At 48.4% G+C, this 18,614-nt stretch overlaps 2 protein-coding genes across 3 annotated transcripts; both read left to right on the top strand.

Moving 5' to 3' along the window:
• Positions 1-1,041: 1,041 nt before the first annotated feature.
• LOC123447680 (DNA damage-binding protein 2-like) lies at positions 1,042-1,662 on the top strand. The gene is made up of 3 exons (XM_045124308.1): positions 1,042-1,150; positions 1,231-1,351; positions 1,520-1,662. Exons 1-3 carry the CDS (start codon positions 1,068-1,070, stop codon positions 1,613-1,615), a joined length of 300 nt encoding a protein of 99 aa, XP_044980243.1. The 5' UTR covers positions 1,042-1,067; the 3' UTR covers positions 1,616-1,662.
• Positions 1,663-5,744: 4,082 nt separating this feature from the next.
• LOC123447679 (BEL1-like homeodomain protein 4) lies at positions 5,745-16,921 on the top strand. 2 transcript variants are annotated; one of them, XM_045124307.1, is made up of 5 exons: positions 5,745-6,226; positions 6,505-7,887; positions 9,318-9,703; positions 11,002-11,062; positions 15,897-16,921. In XM_045124307.1, the coding sequence occupies exons 2-5, from the start codon at positions 6,595-6,597 to the stop codon at positions 16,434-16,436; spliced, it is 2,280 nt and encodes a 759-aa protein (XP_044980242.1). In that variant the 5' UTR covers positions 5,745-6,226; positions 6,505-6,594; the 3' UTR covers positions 16,437-16,921. The 2 variants fall into 2 exon arrangements, with proteins under 2 accessions (XP_044980242.1, XP_044980241.1); XM_045124306.1 differs by lacking the exon at positions 5,745-6,226 and having other exon boundaries at positions 6,233-7,887.
• The last annotated feature ends 1,693 nt before the right edge of the window (positions 16,922-18,614 follow it).

Here is an 18,614-nt window from a genome sequence, read left to right as displayed (position 1 = left end):
CTGAACTGGCACTGGCTGTATATTATACATAAGTACTACGTACTAACTAAGTAACTAGAAGCCAGGATTTGGGGTATATGTTGTTTCTAGGTGCTAATGGAAATGTTCAGATTTCATGAATCTGATTCCTCTCAAAATAGTTGCCAACGGTTCAGATTCTAACAACTGAGATGCATGATTCATCCGAATGTATTCACTACTCAGTACATCCAGAAAATACCACTGTGTCACACGTTTGAAACTCGAACGAGTAATTAACCATGCTGAATCAGGATTGCGTCAGTTTGGTAACCACCTCATCTCTCGTCGCCTCCTCGCCTTCTTCTCCTTTCGATCGGCCGGCCTGAGCCGCGCCCCGTCATGGCGGTCGACGGCGGCCAGGACCGCCCCGCCTCAGGCCCCCAGCACGGCGGCAAGGACCAGCACACCCGCCGCAGGCCCCCAGCACGACGGCCAGGATCACCCCGCCGCAGGCCCTCAGCACGACGGCCAGGACCGGCACGCCCGCCTCGGGCACTCCCTTCTTCAGCACCTCATGCCCTCCCTGCTGTTCCTCTTTCTCTGCAGACAAAACTGCTCCACCATGGATCCATGGCCATAGCCTAAATCTTCTTGTCAAACTATAAATCGCTAACGGTGGCTATAGCAGAGGTATGTAACCCTTGAAAGCCAAATCACTAACAAGGCCGATGAAATGATCTTGCCCTTGTTCACATCCCTGTTTCTCTGTCTGCCACCAAACTGCAAAGCTGTTCTTTTATTCAGTTCATAAGCACACATCATTTTTAGCAAAGTTTTATTCAATTCATAAGCAGACATCGTTTTTAGCAAAGTTTTAGTTTGTTGGTCTCCCAAAACCAGATGTGGTCTTGCATTCCAGATCTCAAAAGGGTTCGTGATGGGGTTCCAAAGTTTACCTTAGCCTAGAATTGCAGCCTTGCAGGCAATCGATTTACTTATATAGTCCGGGCTATAAACTAACTTCATGGAAGATACTTAATTTGAAATGAGAAACATTTATCATATGAAACACTTATGAAGTCAGAATTTTTAGAAGCTGCTACTCCATGATGGGGAATTGGGATTATGTTAAGCTGCATGAGAAGATTACTTATGATTCTGTGCACTCCTGCATTCTGAACAGTATGAAGTAAGAGCTTTAGCTTGATGGCTATTATTCGTTCCCTTATCCAAGGATGAAATATGGCAACTTGATATGATCTTATCCAGGTTTGACACTGCAAATGATGGAGTGCTATACACAGCTTCTTCTGATGGGACTATCAGCAGCACAGACTTGGACACTGGAATTGGCTCGCCCTTGTTAAATCTCAACCCAGATGGTTGGAGTGTAAGTTATCCCCATTACTATCTCATCAAGCTTATATTGCATTTCAATCTTATCTCAACGCATCTTGTGCTGTGTTAGGCAAACATTTGTTTGCATTGTTCTGTTTTTTTTTCTTTTTGCATCCACTTTGGGCTTGATTTAATCAACCCTGTTTGTTGCTTTTAACAGGGTCCAAGCACTTGGCGCATGATATACGGAATGGACTTAAACACCGAGAAAGGTCTTCTTTTGGTGGCGGATAGTTTTGGGTTCCTTTACTTGTGAGTAAATGAGCACTCCTAGGAGCTGTTTGATACCTTTTGTGAGATTAATAGCTTACATGCACTATATGCAGCTCCTTTTGAAACTGTTGACTTGGATGCTAATATGGTTTATTCATGCATTACGCTTGGCAACTCAATTTCAATGGAGTTATCAGTGATGAGTTTCTATTTTCATTTGAGTTCAAGATATAGCTTTATACTGTCATATGTGATTCAGGGATATCATTGTGCATTGTCATATATGACATACCATACACACCTTTGCTGTATCAGAGTATCTTCCATGTTTGCTATATATATGTTTTACACCCTTAATTCTTACAGATTGGATGGACGGTCGAAGGAAAGAATCGGGCAACCAATTATTTGCTATATGTTCGCTTTATTATTAGGAAGAGATAATATTTGAAAAAAAATATGGGAGTACGACCAAGGAGAAGGATTGATGATGGAGATTTCATTCGTGATGAGTCAATAGTAGAACGACAGATGGAGAAGAGACAGCATGCCTTTTCATGCGCGACAACTCAGGGTTGAACTTACAAATGAACTGAGGGTTGGGAGAAAAGTAAATGAATTATTTCTTTTTTCCGTGGCAACGCACGGGCATTGTCCTAGTAGTTTCAAAAACCATTGACGGACGAGGCTGGTCGATGCTGTAGAGAAAAGCACGCCTACGTTTTGAAGGTTGGTTGGATTAGATTAGAGTTGAGTAAAATTAATAAAATTAGCTAGTGGGGTGTTAGTCTAGAGCGCATGTGCGATTTTCGTTCGAGAGCTCTGGATTTCTGGTTGGGACCGGTTTTGTGAAGCTGGACGCCGTCTAAAGCCGGGAATATCAGGTGAGCGAGTGGTGGCCAAGCTGACCAACGCCAGGCTTGATTAAGGGGCAGGTTAATTGGTTGCTTGAAAGAACAGGCAGAGCTGAGCCGATGGAGGCCCGTCCGGCCTATACGCGCACGTGGGTCCTCACGTGACCGGCGCGGCCAGATGATGCCCAAAGGACAGTGGTGGGCAACGCTCTTGGATGCTGTTGGCGCTGTGGTCCTCTTCCTCTTCCTCTTCGTTTCTTTCTCGCCATTTTCTCGGCAAAATTGTTGGGCCAGAGAGAAAAGTACACGTCACGATCTTCTCGTTGTTCCGATAAGAAAAATATATGAACGCATGTCATCTTATAATTCACAAGTACATTTTATATAGTAGTAGTTCCTAGCTAGCTAGGCGTCAGCTTATGAGTGAACGAATGAATGGCTTTGCGTTGGTGAGATCGATATGGACCCCTGTTCAATTTTTAATCATCGCACGATGTGAGTTTTTATATTGGGAAAACACAAGGAAACCTCTGACAGACGTGACGGCACCCTCTCAAATTCATGTCAACCAGATGGTAAACATCAGATGAAGCTAGCTAGGCTCCAGATGTGTACCAATCCGTCTGTGTGGAGTAGCGAGCGAGTGGTACTTGATGCGGAATGTCTGCCCATGCCGGGAGGCCGGGCATCTCATTCGACGGAGCAGCTGCTAGCGATCGAGCGACTCCTCCCTCCCACTGCCCCCATCAAGCTACATACACTATATATGGCCTTTTACTAGTAACTTTCAGCTAGGAATAGCCAGATCGATCTCTCTCCTCCTTAAATGAATCCTCAAACTGCCATTCATAGATGCCCGGCTGATTGGACCTACCCTGACTGACTGGCCGGCTGCCCATTTCACAGACAGAATCTATCATATCCCTTTGTTTTTCCTCCCTCCATCTGCCGCCACAGCTAGCTGCAGGCAGGGTCAACCACAAGAAATATCATCCTCCTACCTCTAGCTTTGATCTTTACTGTGTTCTGCCCGCCTCTTTGGACAAGACATATATCGCACCCAGTAGTTAGTAGCTGTTGCGGTCACCATCTCTCACAGGTGAGCAGTTCATGTTGGTACTAGAAAGGTGAACCGATTTAAGAATTAAGAGTGGCAAGGCAATATACTGTAGTGACCCCTGATCCCAGTTTCAGGCCAGTCATTACTGAAATCGTGTGCCATCATGCATGCTTGCTTACTTATACACTCCTACAGTAAATAAATTCCTAGCTGCGGCAAAAAAAAAGAGCGAGGGTACACACAAAACTGCATTGCACCATGCATGCATGCATGCTGCTTTCCTCAAGAAGTCAAGCCTCCGCGTTTATATTGCAGGATCGTCGACCCATCCGGGCGAGAGGAATCAAGGAAAAGCAACGTGAGAAATAAAGAAAGAAAGAAAGAAAGGGAAGAAAGTAACAGGAGTGAGGTCCCCGTGTGAAGGCCGGGGAGAAAGAGGAATAACCAGAAAGCGCTCTCCGTTTCAAGATTACCAGCGAGATTACGGTCGAGCCTCTCTCTCCCTCTCTCTCTAATCGGGCGGAGGGAGGCCTACGCTTCCTAATCCGGTCGTTGGGTCAGCCATCGGGTCGAGCTAGCCTAGCCTAGCCATGGCGATGGTGGCCACTGCCCAGGCCATGGCGCGCGCGCGGGAGAGAGAGAGAGAGAGAGGGAGAGAGGGACATCTTTTCGGCGGGGGGCCCACGGGGGAGGGAGATGGCTGCACTGCATGATCATCACTGTGCGAGACTAGGATCGAGTTGGTGCCGGGTCCAAATCACAGCGGCCCAATAATTGATCGGGACGCCACCGGGGAAGAAGGAAGAAGCGAGGCAAGGAGAGGAAGAAGAAGAAACGGGCGCCCCTCACCCGCTCCCAGCGGCCGACAAGGCCCGCCCGTGGCCGCTATCGCGCGGCTGGACCACCGCGCGGCGGCCGCACGATCCCCATCCGACGGCCCGACAAAGACGCGCCAGCAAAGGCACGCACGCACGCACGCGAGCTAGCTAGCTAGCACACCAAGCCTCCAACCCAACCAGGCCCAGGCAGGCTCCACGGCCCAGCCACCTCATCTTCTCTTCCCTTTTAAGCCCCCCTAATTAAGAAAATGACTAACCTACCCCTCTCGGTCTCGCGATGGAGAAAAGTCAGAGACGGCCGGGACAAATGTGGCCTCCTCCTCCTCCGTTATGCGTCTTGTTCTCCGTCTCTCTTTCTCAACCGCCTCTTAATTGCCCCACTGTTAACGCTACAAAAATCAAGCCCTTTCTCAACCCAAAGAAGAAGAAGAAAATATCAAGCTCGAGTTAATCAAGTAAGTACATCGGGTCAACACGGACACAAGCAATAAAAAAAGGGTACCCCTACCGGTTTAGCTGATTATTCATCCGTACGGGCTGTTAGGGGGATGGATTAATTAGGCCGGCATGCGACGCACATGAGGCATTGCGAGAACCGAAACAACATATCGAGGGTGTAGGTCGGTCCACGTCGATCAGCCGGAGAAAATGAAAAATTAAAGAAAAACAGAGAGAGGGACGGGAGGGTTGCACCAACCAGAAACTCAGATGTGGCTAGGCTACACTCCTTTTCCTGTCTTTTAAAGTATGAAATTTATATCTCCTCCAAAAATAAAGGAGGAACGGAGCGTGACGGACATGGGGCGGGCGCCCGTTTAAGGCACATGAAAAAAGGCTCGAAATTTGCTCAGTTTGCAGGCATGGGTCAATTTGCTTGCCGGCCCGGGGCCTTTCAAGTGCTGGTCAATTTCGAAATGAAAAAGAAAAGGCTGGAAAGACGCAGAGAGGGACTCCTCCAGCCTCCTCGCTTTCCTTCCTTCTTTTCCCGTCCAATCCCCCTCCCTCCCTCCATCTCTGCTTTACGGCCAATTTATTTCTTCTGCCGGACAATGCAAGACACATCTCCATGAACATATCTGCCTGTCATCTAGACACCGATGTTATGTACTAGTAACATGACGGTGATTCTACTTGCATATCACATGCCTGCATTAGTATATACTTCTTATAATGTATAAAAAAACATTTTTTACAGACGGAGGAAGTAATTAACTATTGGTTGCAGGAGTGGTAGTAACTACTGATAGTAGAGATCAGTGTGGAAAAAAGGGTGGAGGGGGGAGAAAGCAAGGGGAGGGAGACAAATAAAAACAAGGGTACGACATCAGCAGCACCAGCAAATAATAACTTAACCACAGCACAACAGCGACGCAGATTATTACTTATTAAATGCGCAAAGCAGAAAAAAGAATTGAAAAGGGGAGGGGGGATACCAAAGGAGGAGAGAGGGTGACAACAGCGACGTTTTCCTAAGACCCAGCGCTCCCCTTAACCTCGGGCTCTGTCCAATTCCGATACATATCATCAGCAGCGGCGCCGGCGGCAGGAGGGATCAGCAGCAGAGCCGCAGCAGCAGCAGCACAAACACTGAGAGTTTTTTTTTATAAGCGAGCTGCACCGGGGTGTATATTAGCCTCCTCCCCCTCCCCCTTTGCGTCGCTCTTCCCTTTCAGAAGGCGATTGCACAAGGCGACCAAGAACTGCTGCTTCGCCCGACCGGACAAGGGGAAAAAATACAGAGATAGCCACCCACACCAGAGAGAGGGAGAGATAAAGAGATTTCGAGAGGGAGGGAGACAAGCCGAGACAGAGATGGTGGCGAGGAGGTCTCCCGGAGGCAAGCCTTTCACTCCCTCCACGAGATAACGATGTGCTCCTCCTCCTCCTCATCTTCCTCTTAGGTAAGTGAAACGCAAAAAAGCTAAGCTATATCTGCTAGCTATAGCCAGCCAGCCAGCCAGCGCGTTCGATTCGATCGATCGATCGAGCTGTTCATGCGTAATTCGATCGACTGGGTGTTGAGGAGTTAATTTGGGAGGGAGATTGACATCTTTTTTTTTTAATTTTGTTTCAAGTTCTTTTCTATGGTTTTGGATTATTCTTGATTGTTTTTTGATGCATGGGTTCTTCTTCTTCTTTTTTTTCTCTTTCTGATGGTTGTTGCCGACGAACTTGTCAGGTTTGCTGCTGCGCGCGGCCTGCGGGAGAAGGGGATTTTTTTTCTTTGCGCCGACGACCAGACGACGATGATGACAGTGGCGCCGCCAGTATGGGGATAGCGGCGCCACCGTGTCAGGCGACCAGGCAGCACGTGAGCACGCCCAAGAGCAGTGCGGCGATCCACGACGACGGCCGGCCGGCCACGGCGAGTTCTATGTCCCACTCCCAGGGATTCCACCAGGGCAGCAGCGGCGTCTATGGCTTCTCCTCGGATGGCTTCGACCGCCCGGGATCCAGCCAGGACCAGCAGCATCAAGAGCACGACCACGTGGCGCAGCAGAGCCGACGAGACAAGCTGAGGGTCCAGGGCTTCGACCCGGCTGCCGCCGGCCTGCTCCCTATCGATGGCGACCAGCACGTCGAGCCCGGCGCCATGTACGACCACGCCGCCGCCACCGGCGCCTCCAACATGCTCGCCGAGATGTTCAACTTCTCCGCCCAGACGCCGTCGGGCCCATCCGCCACCGAGCTGCTGGCCAGCCAGATGAACGCCAACTACCGCTTCGGGTTCCGGCAGCAGGCGCCGGGAGCGGTAGCCGGCTTGCCCGGCGACGGCGGTTGGTTCGGGAGCGCCGGGCCTGGCCGCGCTGGCGTGGTCCTCGGCGGGGCCAACTTATTAGGTGAGACGTCCTCGCCCAAGCAGCAAGGCGGCATGGCGGGCCTCGCCACCGACCCGGCCGCCGCGATGCAGCTCTTCTTGATGAACCCTCAGCAGCAGCAGCAGTCAAGGTCGTCGCCAACATCCCCTCCGCCGTCTGACGCGCAGTCGGCCATCCAGCACCACGAGGCGTTCCAGGCGTACGGCAACGCGGCGAGCTCGTTCGGCGGCGGCGGGGCCGGCGTGGTGGAAGGCCAGGGCCTCTCCCTCTCCCTGTCGCCGTCGCTACAGCAGCTTGAGATGGCGAAGCAGGCCGAGGAGCTAAGGGTGAGAGACGGCGTGCTCTACTTCAACCGACAGCAGCAGCAGCAGCAGCAGCAGCAGCAGGCCGCGTCGGTGCAACAGCTCCCGATGGCATTGCACGGCCAGGTGGGCTCGATGGGGCAGCAGCTCCACGTCGGGTACGGCCCCGCCGGGGTCGCCGGCGTGCTGCGCAACTCCAAGTACACGCGCGCGGCCCAGGAGCTCCTCGACGAATTCTGCAGCGTGGGCCGCGGGCAGACGATCAAGGGAGGCGGGCGCGGCGGCTCCTCGTCGAACCCTAACGCGAGCAAGGGCGGGCCCTCCAGCTCCGGCGCCGCCCAGTCGCCATCATCGGCGTCCAAGGAGCCCCCGCAGCTCTCCCCCGCCGACCGGTTCGAGCAGCAGCGCAAGAAGGCCAAGCTCATCTCCATGCTCGACGAGGCACGTACCCACAAACACACGCGCACTTCTCCCCATATCCCCCCTCTCTCTCTCTCTCTTCCTCATGCATGCATGGTGCGATGGTCGTGTCCAAATAGCTAGCAGCTCCGGCCGGCGCGGCGGCATGGCGCCGGCAAAGTTTAGGTAGGTGCAACTTGCAAGTGCAACAGACAGTAGGTAGCTGGCCGGTAGGGCTAGCTGACCAGTACGGCCTCGAGTCCAGCTGCTTCACAACGAACTGGCTCCTGTTTTTTCTTCTTTTTTTTTTACTACCATACCATGCAGGTTAGTCAGTCAGTCAGTGAGTCGGACCGGGACGTGGCATGCACAGCGAGGCGGCCGCCAATGGCAGTGCAGCGCAGGCAGAGGTAGCTTTTTGGAGGATTGTCACGACGCAAACTCCAAGGGAGATATGAATCTCCAATCATAGTAGCATCCATCCATCATCCATCCCACGGCCCCCGGCGGCCGATCCGATTTTCTTTTTGTGCGGTTGTTGGTGCCGCAATGCCGTGATAGCAGCTGTTGCCGCAGCATTCATCGCCCCCATTTCTTTATGCTTGCTTGCATGCATGGACTCTCTCTTTCCATATCTTCTTCCCCCGCAAAGGGAAAGAGAGTACGGACACCCGTTGGTATTATTATATTTCCAGCCATCTCCACACACACGCATTTGGGCTATGATTTGTGTCACGTCACCACGTCTAATTATCTCGTAATATAGTATCAATATCATACACTACTACTCTAGTTAGTCTCTCTAGTAGCTAGCTAGTTGTATATATATATAAGGATGAAACAAAATGGCTAGAGATAGATGGATGGATGGATAGCTCAGGTAGATTTGTGTGGGAGCTGTTAGAATTTGGCACAGTATAGTGAGTGAGGAAGTACGAGGGGTAGCACTCACAAGTCACATGTGTCCCCGGATACTATATATTACTACTCCTGCTACATAATTGGAAAGAGAGATCGGCGATCAACAGCACGAGCACAGGAACAAATCGGCACATGCAAGTTAGATGCCTGTGCGCATGGCTTTGCTGTTGCCAAACGGCCGTGGGCCTCAGCTCCTCTTGTTCTTCCCACCCATTTCTCGCTCATAATTGTGCCAGCGACACATGCTACGCCATGCCCATGTCTTAATTGCCCGCACCCAAAGTTTGTTTCTTTCTTTCGTGTGTGTGTGTGTGGGTGGTAACTTTGAATTTTCTTCTTCATCACAATCCAACGACGATCATGCATGCATGCATCTTAATTAATCTCTTAGTCGATCTGCTTGTGATTTTCTCTCCATTTCTAGCTTGTTTACTTTCGTTCATGCTTGCTATAGACTGTACTCATAATTTACAGAACTTGGAGATGGATCGATGTGCGTGGTTGGTTAATTAGCTCAGTCGTTGTGAATGTGTGTTTTTGTGGTTCCACAGGTGGATCGGAGGTACAACCACTACTGCGACCAGATGCAGATGGTGGTGAACTTCTTCGACTCGGTGATGGGGTTCGGGGCGGCGACGCCCTACACGGCGCTGGCGCAGAAGGCCATGTCGCGGCACTTCCGGTGCCTCAAGGACGCCATCGCCGCGCAGCTGCGGCACACCTGCGAGCTGCTTGGGGAGAAGGACGCCGGCACCAGCTCCGGGCTGACCAAGGGGGAGACGCCGCGGCTCCGCGCCATCGACCAGAGCCTCCGGCAGCAGCGCGCCTTCCACCACATGGGCATGATGGAGCAGGAGGCGTGGCGGCCCCAGCGCGGCCTCCCCGAGCGCTCCGTCAGCATCCTCCGTTCCTGGCTCTTCGAGCACTTCCTACACCCGTACGTACCACCATCCATCCATCCATCCCAATTCTCTCCAACATTATCAACTCACTGCTCCGTACCCTACGTCCTACTCCTACGTCGGTAGATGTCCATGCAGTACAGTCGATCGATCAGGTATTCAGGTGGGCATGCATAGCTGCGTGCATGCATGCATGCGACTGTTCTTCTCTAGGATAGACTAGCCTGGCATGCATGCATGGAGGACTTTGCATTATGCTCTCTAGCCATGCATGCATGGGATCTGGCGGCGAATGCATGCCGTCCGTCCGTCCGTCCGTCGACATGGTAGGGGTGCTAGGACGGTACGAGCACTGCACTCATCACGGGCAGCTTCTGCTTTGTTCCCGCGCCCTCTTTCCCTCCCTCTCCTCCCCTCTCCCTTGTTTGCCGCTGATGCTGATGCGCTGCGCTGCTTTCGCAAAAGCAGTAATTTTTCTCGAGATCCGCGCTAAAAACCGGCTGACCGGCCGGCAGGCAGGGACAGGCGCCACGCCATGCCGGGCACTGTGCATATTCCTTCCCTTTTGCCGCTCCCGGATTACTTTCCCATCATTGCAGAAATTCAACTTTCTCCGCCCCAGTTTTTACTGCCCCCCCCCCCCTGCCCGTTTTTAGTGGCTGCAGCAGGGCTGGATGGACACTGGCTGTCAGTCTACCTCCGGACCTCAGCTCAGGAATTCTGCTCATCTTTTTTCAAAAGCTCCTCACGCGCGCGCAAAAGCCTCAGCTATAGCCCCGCCCACCCCTGCGCTGCCATCGCCTGCTTCATTCCTTGGAGCCTTTTTCTGGCTTCTGCTGCATGCAGCATCAGCATAGCATGGGCAAGCTTGCTAGCTTTACAAGTTCGTTCTGCGATCGTGCACGCACCATGCCATTGCCATGCTCTGCCGCTCTGCTGAGAGATCAAAAGATGATCCATCAGATCGGAGGGGGTTTATCTAGGAATCCGTTTCTTTTTGGTTCATTGCCGTCCGTGCGTGCGTGCATGCATGCACGCGTAGGTAGGTGGAATGGAACAAGGCATATGTTGCTCATCTGGGCAGCGCACATATAATTCGTATATGATTGGTGAACAGTGCACCGCTGCCCGCAGTGGTGGTGCTGTTCCTGTGCTGCTGCTGCTGCTTGCCACTGCATGCTGCTGCTTGTGCAGTGAGGCAGCTGTCTAGAGTAGCAGGCATGAAGGAGTGCATGCAGCCTAGCTTAATGATCATCGGTCTGTTTTGTATTTTGCATGGAGTATTTGTATTGCTGTTGCTGATGCGTGGCTTCGTCGTGACGTGCGTGCTCAGGTACCCCAGCGACGCCGATAAGCACCTGTTGGCGAGGCAGACGGGGCTGTCCAGGAACCAGGTTTGTACCACTTTTCCTACCGCACTGTGCATGCATGCATGCATATACATCGTATACATGGAATCTTCACAGACTTTTCTTGCGTGCGCATGCATGGGATGTTACACTGTTGACCATACCCTGATTGTGCTCTTTGTTCCCTTTTTTCTTTCTAGGTTTCGCATTTTGTCTCTCTTCTGTTGTCTAAAAACTTGATAGCTTCACCATTCAAAAAGAAAAAAAAACTCGATGGCTTCACCACTCAAAAAGAAACTTGATAGCTTCATAGTCACACAGAGCTATAGCGTCCGTTACCGTTTAGTTTTACTTACCGATCATGCAGGGTAACACATACGTAATGTGAAGTTGTGAACGGAAAGAGGAGTCGTATACTAAATTACTCATAAATTGTGGAAAATCCTCAAATAGATACCCCGAGAAGATTTCACTGCCTAAACATTCAATCCGAGTATAGTATGCACAATTTACATATGACGCTGCAAACTTATGTCCAAAATTTGACAATGCAGCATTTTTTTAACATATAATATCATGGGATAATCAACACGAGAATAAAACATAGAGAATACACATGTACTTTCTTTGATGAATAAAACTGAACAGTGTCATGTATGGAGAAATCGATAGTGTTCTCACTATTTAAGCAATGGCTGAATGCAATTTGTCTCTAAAAGATGAAACTTATACCTCCATTCTAAAAGAACATGTATCTCATGCATAGTTGTCTCCCCCAAGGCTGCCCACACTCGGTTGAACAAGTGCCAGCCAATCGAGCCACTCCACAGGCTTACTCTGATTGGCTCATGCCTCATCACTTTGCCCGCTTTGTTGGCGTAATCTGAAAATATTGAGGACCTCGTGACCTACGGGCCTAGTGCATGGGTTGTTTTCGCCTCATCGACAACATGAGTTAAGTCTCCGCTACCTCAGCCATGGATCATAGTCTGGTAATAGCTCACTATGTGATGGCTTGCAAGCATCTCAATACCCTAGCTCATGACTGCAAAGCGTCGCGTCCATGGCCCTGCACAATCTACCTAAAATTTAAGTGCAATTCTAGAAGAAGAAAACGACGAGGAGCGATTAACTTGGGTATCGGCAGGTGGCTAACACCTATTTGCGCGTGAAAAGGCTTATGGTGGGGAGGGGGTGTTGTAGTATGCAACTTTGCATTTCTCCGGACATTTCTTGTTTGTTTGGGTTTGAATGTTACCACAACTTGAACCTTTTCCCACATTTAATGCAATTCATAGTTTTTTAAGAAACTTCTTTTTTTCATGTTGCAACTTTAATTTTTGTGATAACTAGGTAACACACCGTTTGTTCCATAGAAATTTCAAGCAATGAAATTATCAAAAAGGAAATTAGAACATGCAAGAATAGTACAACACGACATTATAGTTGTGTGAATGGTAAAAACCTAGAGGTAATGGAGGGTGGAATGGATGCATGTTATATTGCCTTGTGACATTCAAGCTCAGTTATTTTTAATAAGAACATAAGTATATATTATGTGGGCTTGCATGTGCTTAGTGATGTGGAGGGCTTGCATGTGGTGGAAGTGAAAATGGAAAGTAGAAGGGTTGCATACACTTGATGATGTGGATGGCTTGTATGTGCATTTAAATCGGATCACTTACTTTGATAAATAATAGTATAATTAACATACAAATGTGCGTCAATAAACAAGAGCGATTAAAAGTCGCTAATACAAAGAGAGGCAAATCTCTAATTTCATTCCTTAAGAAACTAAATTGCATGACAGAATACTTTCTTTTTTTCCACTTGGTTAGAATGATCCTATCAAATGCTGGTAAAGTATAATAATTTATATAACATTTAAATGACAATATCCATGCATGTTAAATGAAAAGTAGAAACTCTAGTCAGTTTAAACTGATTTTTGAGTGAATTAATCTATTTTCACATCATTACTACTCCCTCCGTTCCAAAATATAAGACCTTTTAGAGATTTTACTAGGAGACTACATACGGAGCAAAATGAGTGAATGTACACTCTAAAATATGTCTATATACATCCGTATGTAGTTTATAGTGCAATCTCTAAAATGTCTTATATTTAGGAACGGAGGGAGTACAAATGAATGGAAAATTCAAGAAAATTGATCATAATAATTTATATTTAATATGCGTGATACGTATGGACCACCGATATGCATATGCAATACCATATACTTCAATGTAGATCATGTTACTTCAATTGCAGTATTCTCAGCTGCATAATTGTCCACATATATATTAGGCATGTATATGTTCGAAGCGTACTCTCACTCCTCTTGCTGTTCGATCATATATATACTTACTTTTATCTTGCAGTTTTTCGGAGAATAGCTTAGCTTTCACTTCACCTATCTCTCTTTTGTACTGTATTCCTGGACGTGGTCCCTTCACAGGTGCCCCCTCATGCATGTCGTAACTAATCCATGGCCCTCTTGGTACACAATTTTCATTTGCTGTTTTCCTAATGCGGGACAACGCAAACCATGCCCCTCCCCAGCTCCCTTATCACGTGTTCCCCTCCCGGAACTCGTGAACAAACTGTGTGCGTGTAATCGTGTGGTCTATGCATGCTACTCTTCCATAGGTTAGTAACTTCGTGTGTAACCCTCATGCAGAGTTCGGTAGTTTGTATGGTAGTTTGGCAACGTTTCGGTAGATTTAATTATTGTTCATTTGTCAAAACAATTCTTGTTTTAGTCTCCGCAAAAAAAAAAAAAGTATTTCTTGGTTTTTACGATCATAGGGACTGTCAAACTTCTCAGGCTGAAGTAGCGCCTAGCAAAGTCTTCTGTTTAGGATCTAATTAACCTACTCCCCTCGTTAGCACCGTACTTTTACTATGTCCGGCTCTGGCCAGTAGGTACACCGTTTATTCCAAGCAAGACATTTAGCTTGTTTATGTATAGCTAGGAATTGACTAGTGAACCTACTTTGATTTAGACGGAGAATCTCTGATTCTAAATTTATCATTGGGTCTAACTTTCTCAGTCAATTAATTGTTGTTTTCCTAAGGCTTTGATTACATCAACATTGTTGAAATCGTGTATGCATCTGCAAACACTTAATCAATATGCAACTAAATGGTAGAGTACCTTCTGTGTGACCAATTGCATGTGGCTTCATCTTGAAGCAACACGATCAATCTGGTCTCTTTTAGTTTATGTGGTTTCTATGGACCATTAGCTAGCTGTCTTTGTGTTGTGTTGAAAATTCGCTATACAAATAATTGAAGTAGCTAGGATTTTTTTTTTCTTTGTTGCGGGCAAAGTAGCTAGGAGCCTTGGGATACTTAACAAGTTAATAATGGTTTTCTAAGATAGAAAAGCCTTTTCTTGCTTCAGTCAAAAATATGAGAATAGTAACATAAGGTTAACAAAAAAAGGAGAAATAAGCTGCAGGACCAAGCAGTACAGTTTAGAGTACACCAAAAATAGCAAAAGGGAAATTATTTTTACTCACAAAACTAATTGATACCAAAATGGATCCCTAAGTTTCGATGATATATATGCATGTGGTTTAAAGTGCACTAAGTTATCTAATTTTCGTACACCTAGTCCAACTGCTACCTAGCTATATATGGTCGAATTTTATCCCGTTCTTCTTGTTTTTCACGGATAATTTTTTGAACTTAATAGGATTCAAACAAGCCATTTTGTCATGATAATGGGTGACTCTCCAATGAGCAAAATATCTCATCATGCTCAGTGTATACTATTATGTATCTGCCAATATGTGCGGTTCAAACCAATAACTAGGACATAATGCAAGTTTTCTTGTGACACATTATAATATCCTCGAGACCATGTAGAACCCACACCTAAATTGGCGTGAGCTTGCCCTTTCAAAAGCATTTTAGCGACTATATAAATGAAAAACTAAGACAGGTGTGGGTGGGGAGACTGATAGTTAAAGTGAAATAAAATCACTGAAATGAAAATTTGTCGTCAAACAATTAGTTCTTAGTTATTTGGATGGGTCATGCAATTTCACGATCTACTGCTAAAATTTATTGTTGTTCAGTTTGTGTTATTTAGAACTATCCACTGAATCTTTTAAAAAACAGGTACAAACTTAGTATGTGATTATTCTAAACTGTCCCTCATTTATTCTAATAATGTACACTTACTGTGCGGATTCCGTAATAAATAAATAAATCTGGGAGACTATCCCGTAACTATAGACTGCGCGGATTCCGTAATAGAACGTAAAACAATTATCCAGTAACTATAGATGTATACTTGGAGCAAGCAACTTAGCGTTAATCATTTTTTCCTATGTACTCTCTCTGTTTCTAAATATAAGTCTTCTTAAAGAGTCTACTAAATATTACATACGGATGTAGAATAAACATATTTTAGAGTATAGATTTATTTATTTTACTTTGTATGTAGTTCGTAGTAAAATCTCTAAAAAGACTAACATATGTATGTAGTCCGCTTATGAAACCTCTAAATAGACTTATACTTAGGAACGGAGTATATTTTGGCGAATAGCTCCCTTTACCGTTTAATAGGGGTAGAGACAGTACATATATAAACCTCTAATAATATGAAAAAGACAAATCATGTTGCAAAGGAACTACTAATTGACTAGTACAACGAAATCAGTACAAACGAAACAGGACAAATAAGCGCTGGGTAAAAACCGAAAATGACAGTGTGGACTGCTGAGCAAAGGTATCTACTCCTAGCTAGTTACCCTACACGTCGCTGCACAGATGCATGCATGCATGCACGCATGGCGCCATTGCTCTATGGACCCTCCCTATGCCTGCAATAATTCGTTTGGTTAATTTCCTTTGGATCAACTCCAGGTCTCGAATTGGTTCATCAACGCCCGCGTCCGGCTGTGGAAGCCCATGATCGAGGAGATGTACCAGCAGGAGACCAAGGAGCTCGAGGGCTCCTCCGCCGCCGCCGGCGGGGGCGGCGGGGGCGGGCCCGAGTCCGGCAACGACCCCTCTGGCGCCGACGACTTGCACTCCCCGACGACCACCGGCTCGCAGCAGCAGTTAGTAATACACCACGGCGGCGGCAGGTACGGCCAACAAGAACACGGGATGTCCGGCGTCCACCCCCATAAGCTCGACCCCGGCGCGGGGCCATCCGTGGCGGACGCCGCCTTCGTCGGTCTTGACCCGGCGGAGCTCCTTGGCGGCGACGCGCACGTGGGTGCCGCCGACGACCTGTACGGGAGGTTCGAGCCCGGGGTGAGGATGAGGTACGGGCCCGCCACGACCGGCGCGGTCTCCGGCGACGTGTCCCTTACGCTGGGCCTGCAGCACGCCGGCGCCGGCAACCAGGGGCCGGACGGCAGCGGCCGGTTCTCCTTGAGAGACTACAATGGTTGTTGATGCCTACCTACACACATATCTTGATTATTCATTCATGGCTCAGGCATGCATTGCATTATTTGGAGCACGCTGAGGAGATTCATCGAAGAGAGAAGAAAGAAAGCAGTAGCACCAGAGAAGACAGAGAGATAAAATTGCATGGTGCCTCTGGAGGTGGTGCAGGGGATGGGAATATATATTAATATACGAGACAAATCATCATCTTCATTTTCTTCTTCCTATGATTCTTAATTTAGCTAGGTTAATTCCTTTCGTTAGGCATTATTGTTGGGGGGCTAAGGAAAATCGATCTGTATACAGGAAAAGAAAGATAGGAAGTGTATGTTATAGATTTGTTTTGGTCACTCCTTTTTTTTGGTTCTCTTGTCCTGTTCCATGTTCTGTTTCTTGTTCCGTTTTAGTCTTGGTGTACCATTTTTTTCCTCCTTTTCATCTGTAACTAAACATAAGAGAAACATACATACATACATATACATATACATATACATATACATGGATGCATATGGTAAATATTGGGGACATATACATATGGCTACTACATGCATTTGGCGCCCGATCTCGATGAACCCAAGAGAGAGCGATGTATGGTACATGCATACACTTGGCCGGGTACGAGTGTGGTCACTCACTCACGGTTGGCTGGCTGGCATATGTACCTGCAACTTGTGCGTGGCTCTTTTGATTTTGCCCCACCTTTTGGGGAATCCAATTGATGCCATGTCGGGGAAAGTTATTCTGCTGAAAATAGTAGTATGTGCGTGCGTGGTATATATCGTATCAAGAACAACAACTGCCACTCTAGTTTTTACAGGATTGGTACGTACATATGAACTACAGTGGTATTTGTAAGCAGGCCTTGGTGGGTGGGTTGCACCTGTCGGTGGGGCCTACCTACCAATATGTCAATCATGCTCATGCATCAGTACTATGTAAGTATCCGGTTGAAGTGATTAATTAGCAGCAGGAACTACTCCTAATCAAGTTGCTCACTGATGGGCTCAATTATCGTAGCAGCTGATGGATGGCGCAAGCAACCGATTGCTGCTGCATATAGATATATGCATGGGGCTGTACAGTAGGTGGGTACGCTAGCTAGGACCGCAATCTTCCCCCGTGAGCACGGAGAAAAGAGAAGAGATTTCGAAAGGAACGGAGCAGCGTGCGCTCGATCAGGTGGCCGGCCGTTGGTCGCCGACGTACGTACGTGCGCGCTGTGGCCTGTGGGAACCGGGAGGCCGACCGGAGATCGCCGGGCCGGCGCTGGCTCCGGCTCCGGCCGTGCGCTGCACGGTGCCGGGCGATGGATGGACCGACGCACGGCACGTACGGCGGGGAGTGCGTGGACGCGGCGCCGACATGATTGGGGTTTGGGTCCGTCCATGAATGCGAGAAATTGTGGTTGATTGATGGCCGCTGGGCACGGACGACGGGCGACAGCGACGTAGATTTGGTTGCCAGAGGAAGCAGGCGGGCGGATCAGCTCATCAATCAATGATGAAGGCGTCGGTCGGTCCACCCGTCCAAGAAGCGTCGCCCCATCTCCTCCGGTCCGGCCGCGAGGACAGCGGATCAATGCATGATGCCAACCTCATGGAGCCGCTCGTGTGAATGTGATGGTTGCCGTTTGCCCATGGACGAACGGACGAACGGTTGGTGTCTCATTGCAGCAAGAGGAAAACCGGCGTGCACGTACGTACGCGGCCAATCAATAAGCTCCAAACTGACCCGAGCTGATCGATGGTGATGCCAGCTTCCCGTTGCTGCGTGCGACACAGTGAAGAGGAAGGTGTACAAGTGCCCTGGTAGGAGAAGTAGGTAGAGGTACGCCGGTAAACATCATCTAGTCGAACATCATCGCCACCCGATTCACTGTACGCAACTCGCCGCTGTTCCAACAGTATATATCCCTGCTCCGATTCACTGTACGCAACTCGCCGCTGTTCCAACAGTATATATCCCTGCTACGAGGACGGGACGGCCGTCTCACCGCTTCCCTCACGTGCGGGTCTTGTCCATATCAATAGAGGAGTATCCTGCATACCTTTGCTGCTCAAGCTTAACAAGTAGCGTGATGATTGCCGCCCTATAGCTGAAACCAACAGCTTCCATGGGCACTCATCATGGACTGCTTCGTTGCCTTGGGGGATCAGATGCCAAACATGCATCGGGTCCTTGCTT

Source organism: Hordeum vulgare, chromosome 4H (assembly GCF_904849725.1).
Source record: "Hordeum vulgare subsp. vulgare chromosome 4H, MorexV3_pseudomolecules_assembly, whole genome shotgun sequence".
Lineage (NCBI taxonomy): Eukaryota > Viridiplantae > Streptophyta > Magnoliopsida > Poales > Poaceae > Hordeum > Hordeum vulgare.
The sequence above is the reverse complement of the archived record's forward strand: the minus strand, read 5'-3'. Positions and strand labels throughout refer to the sequence as shown.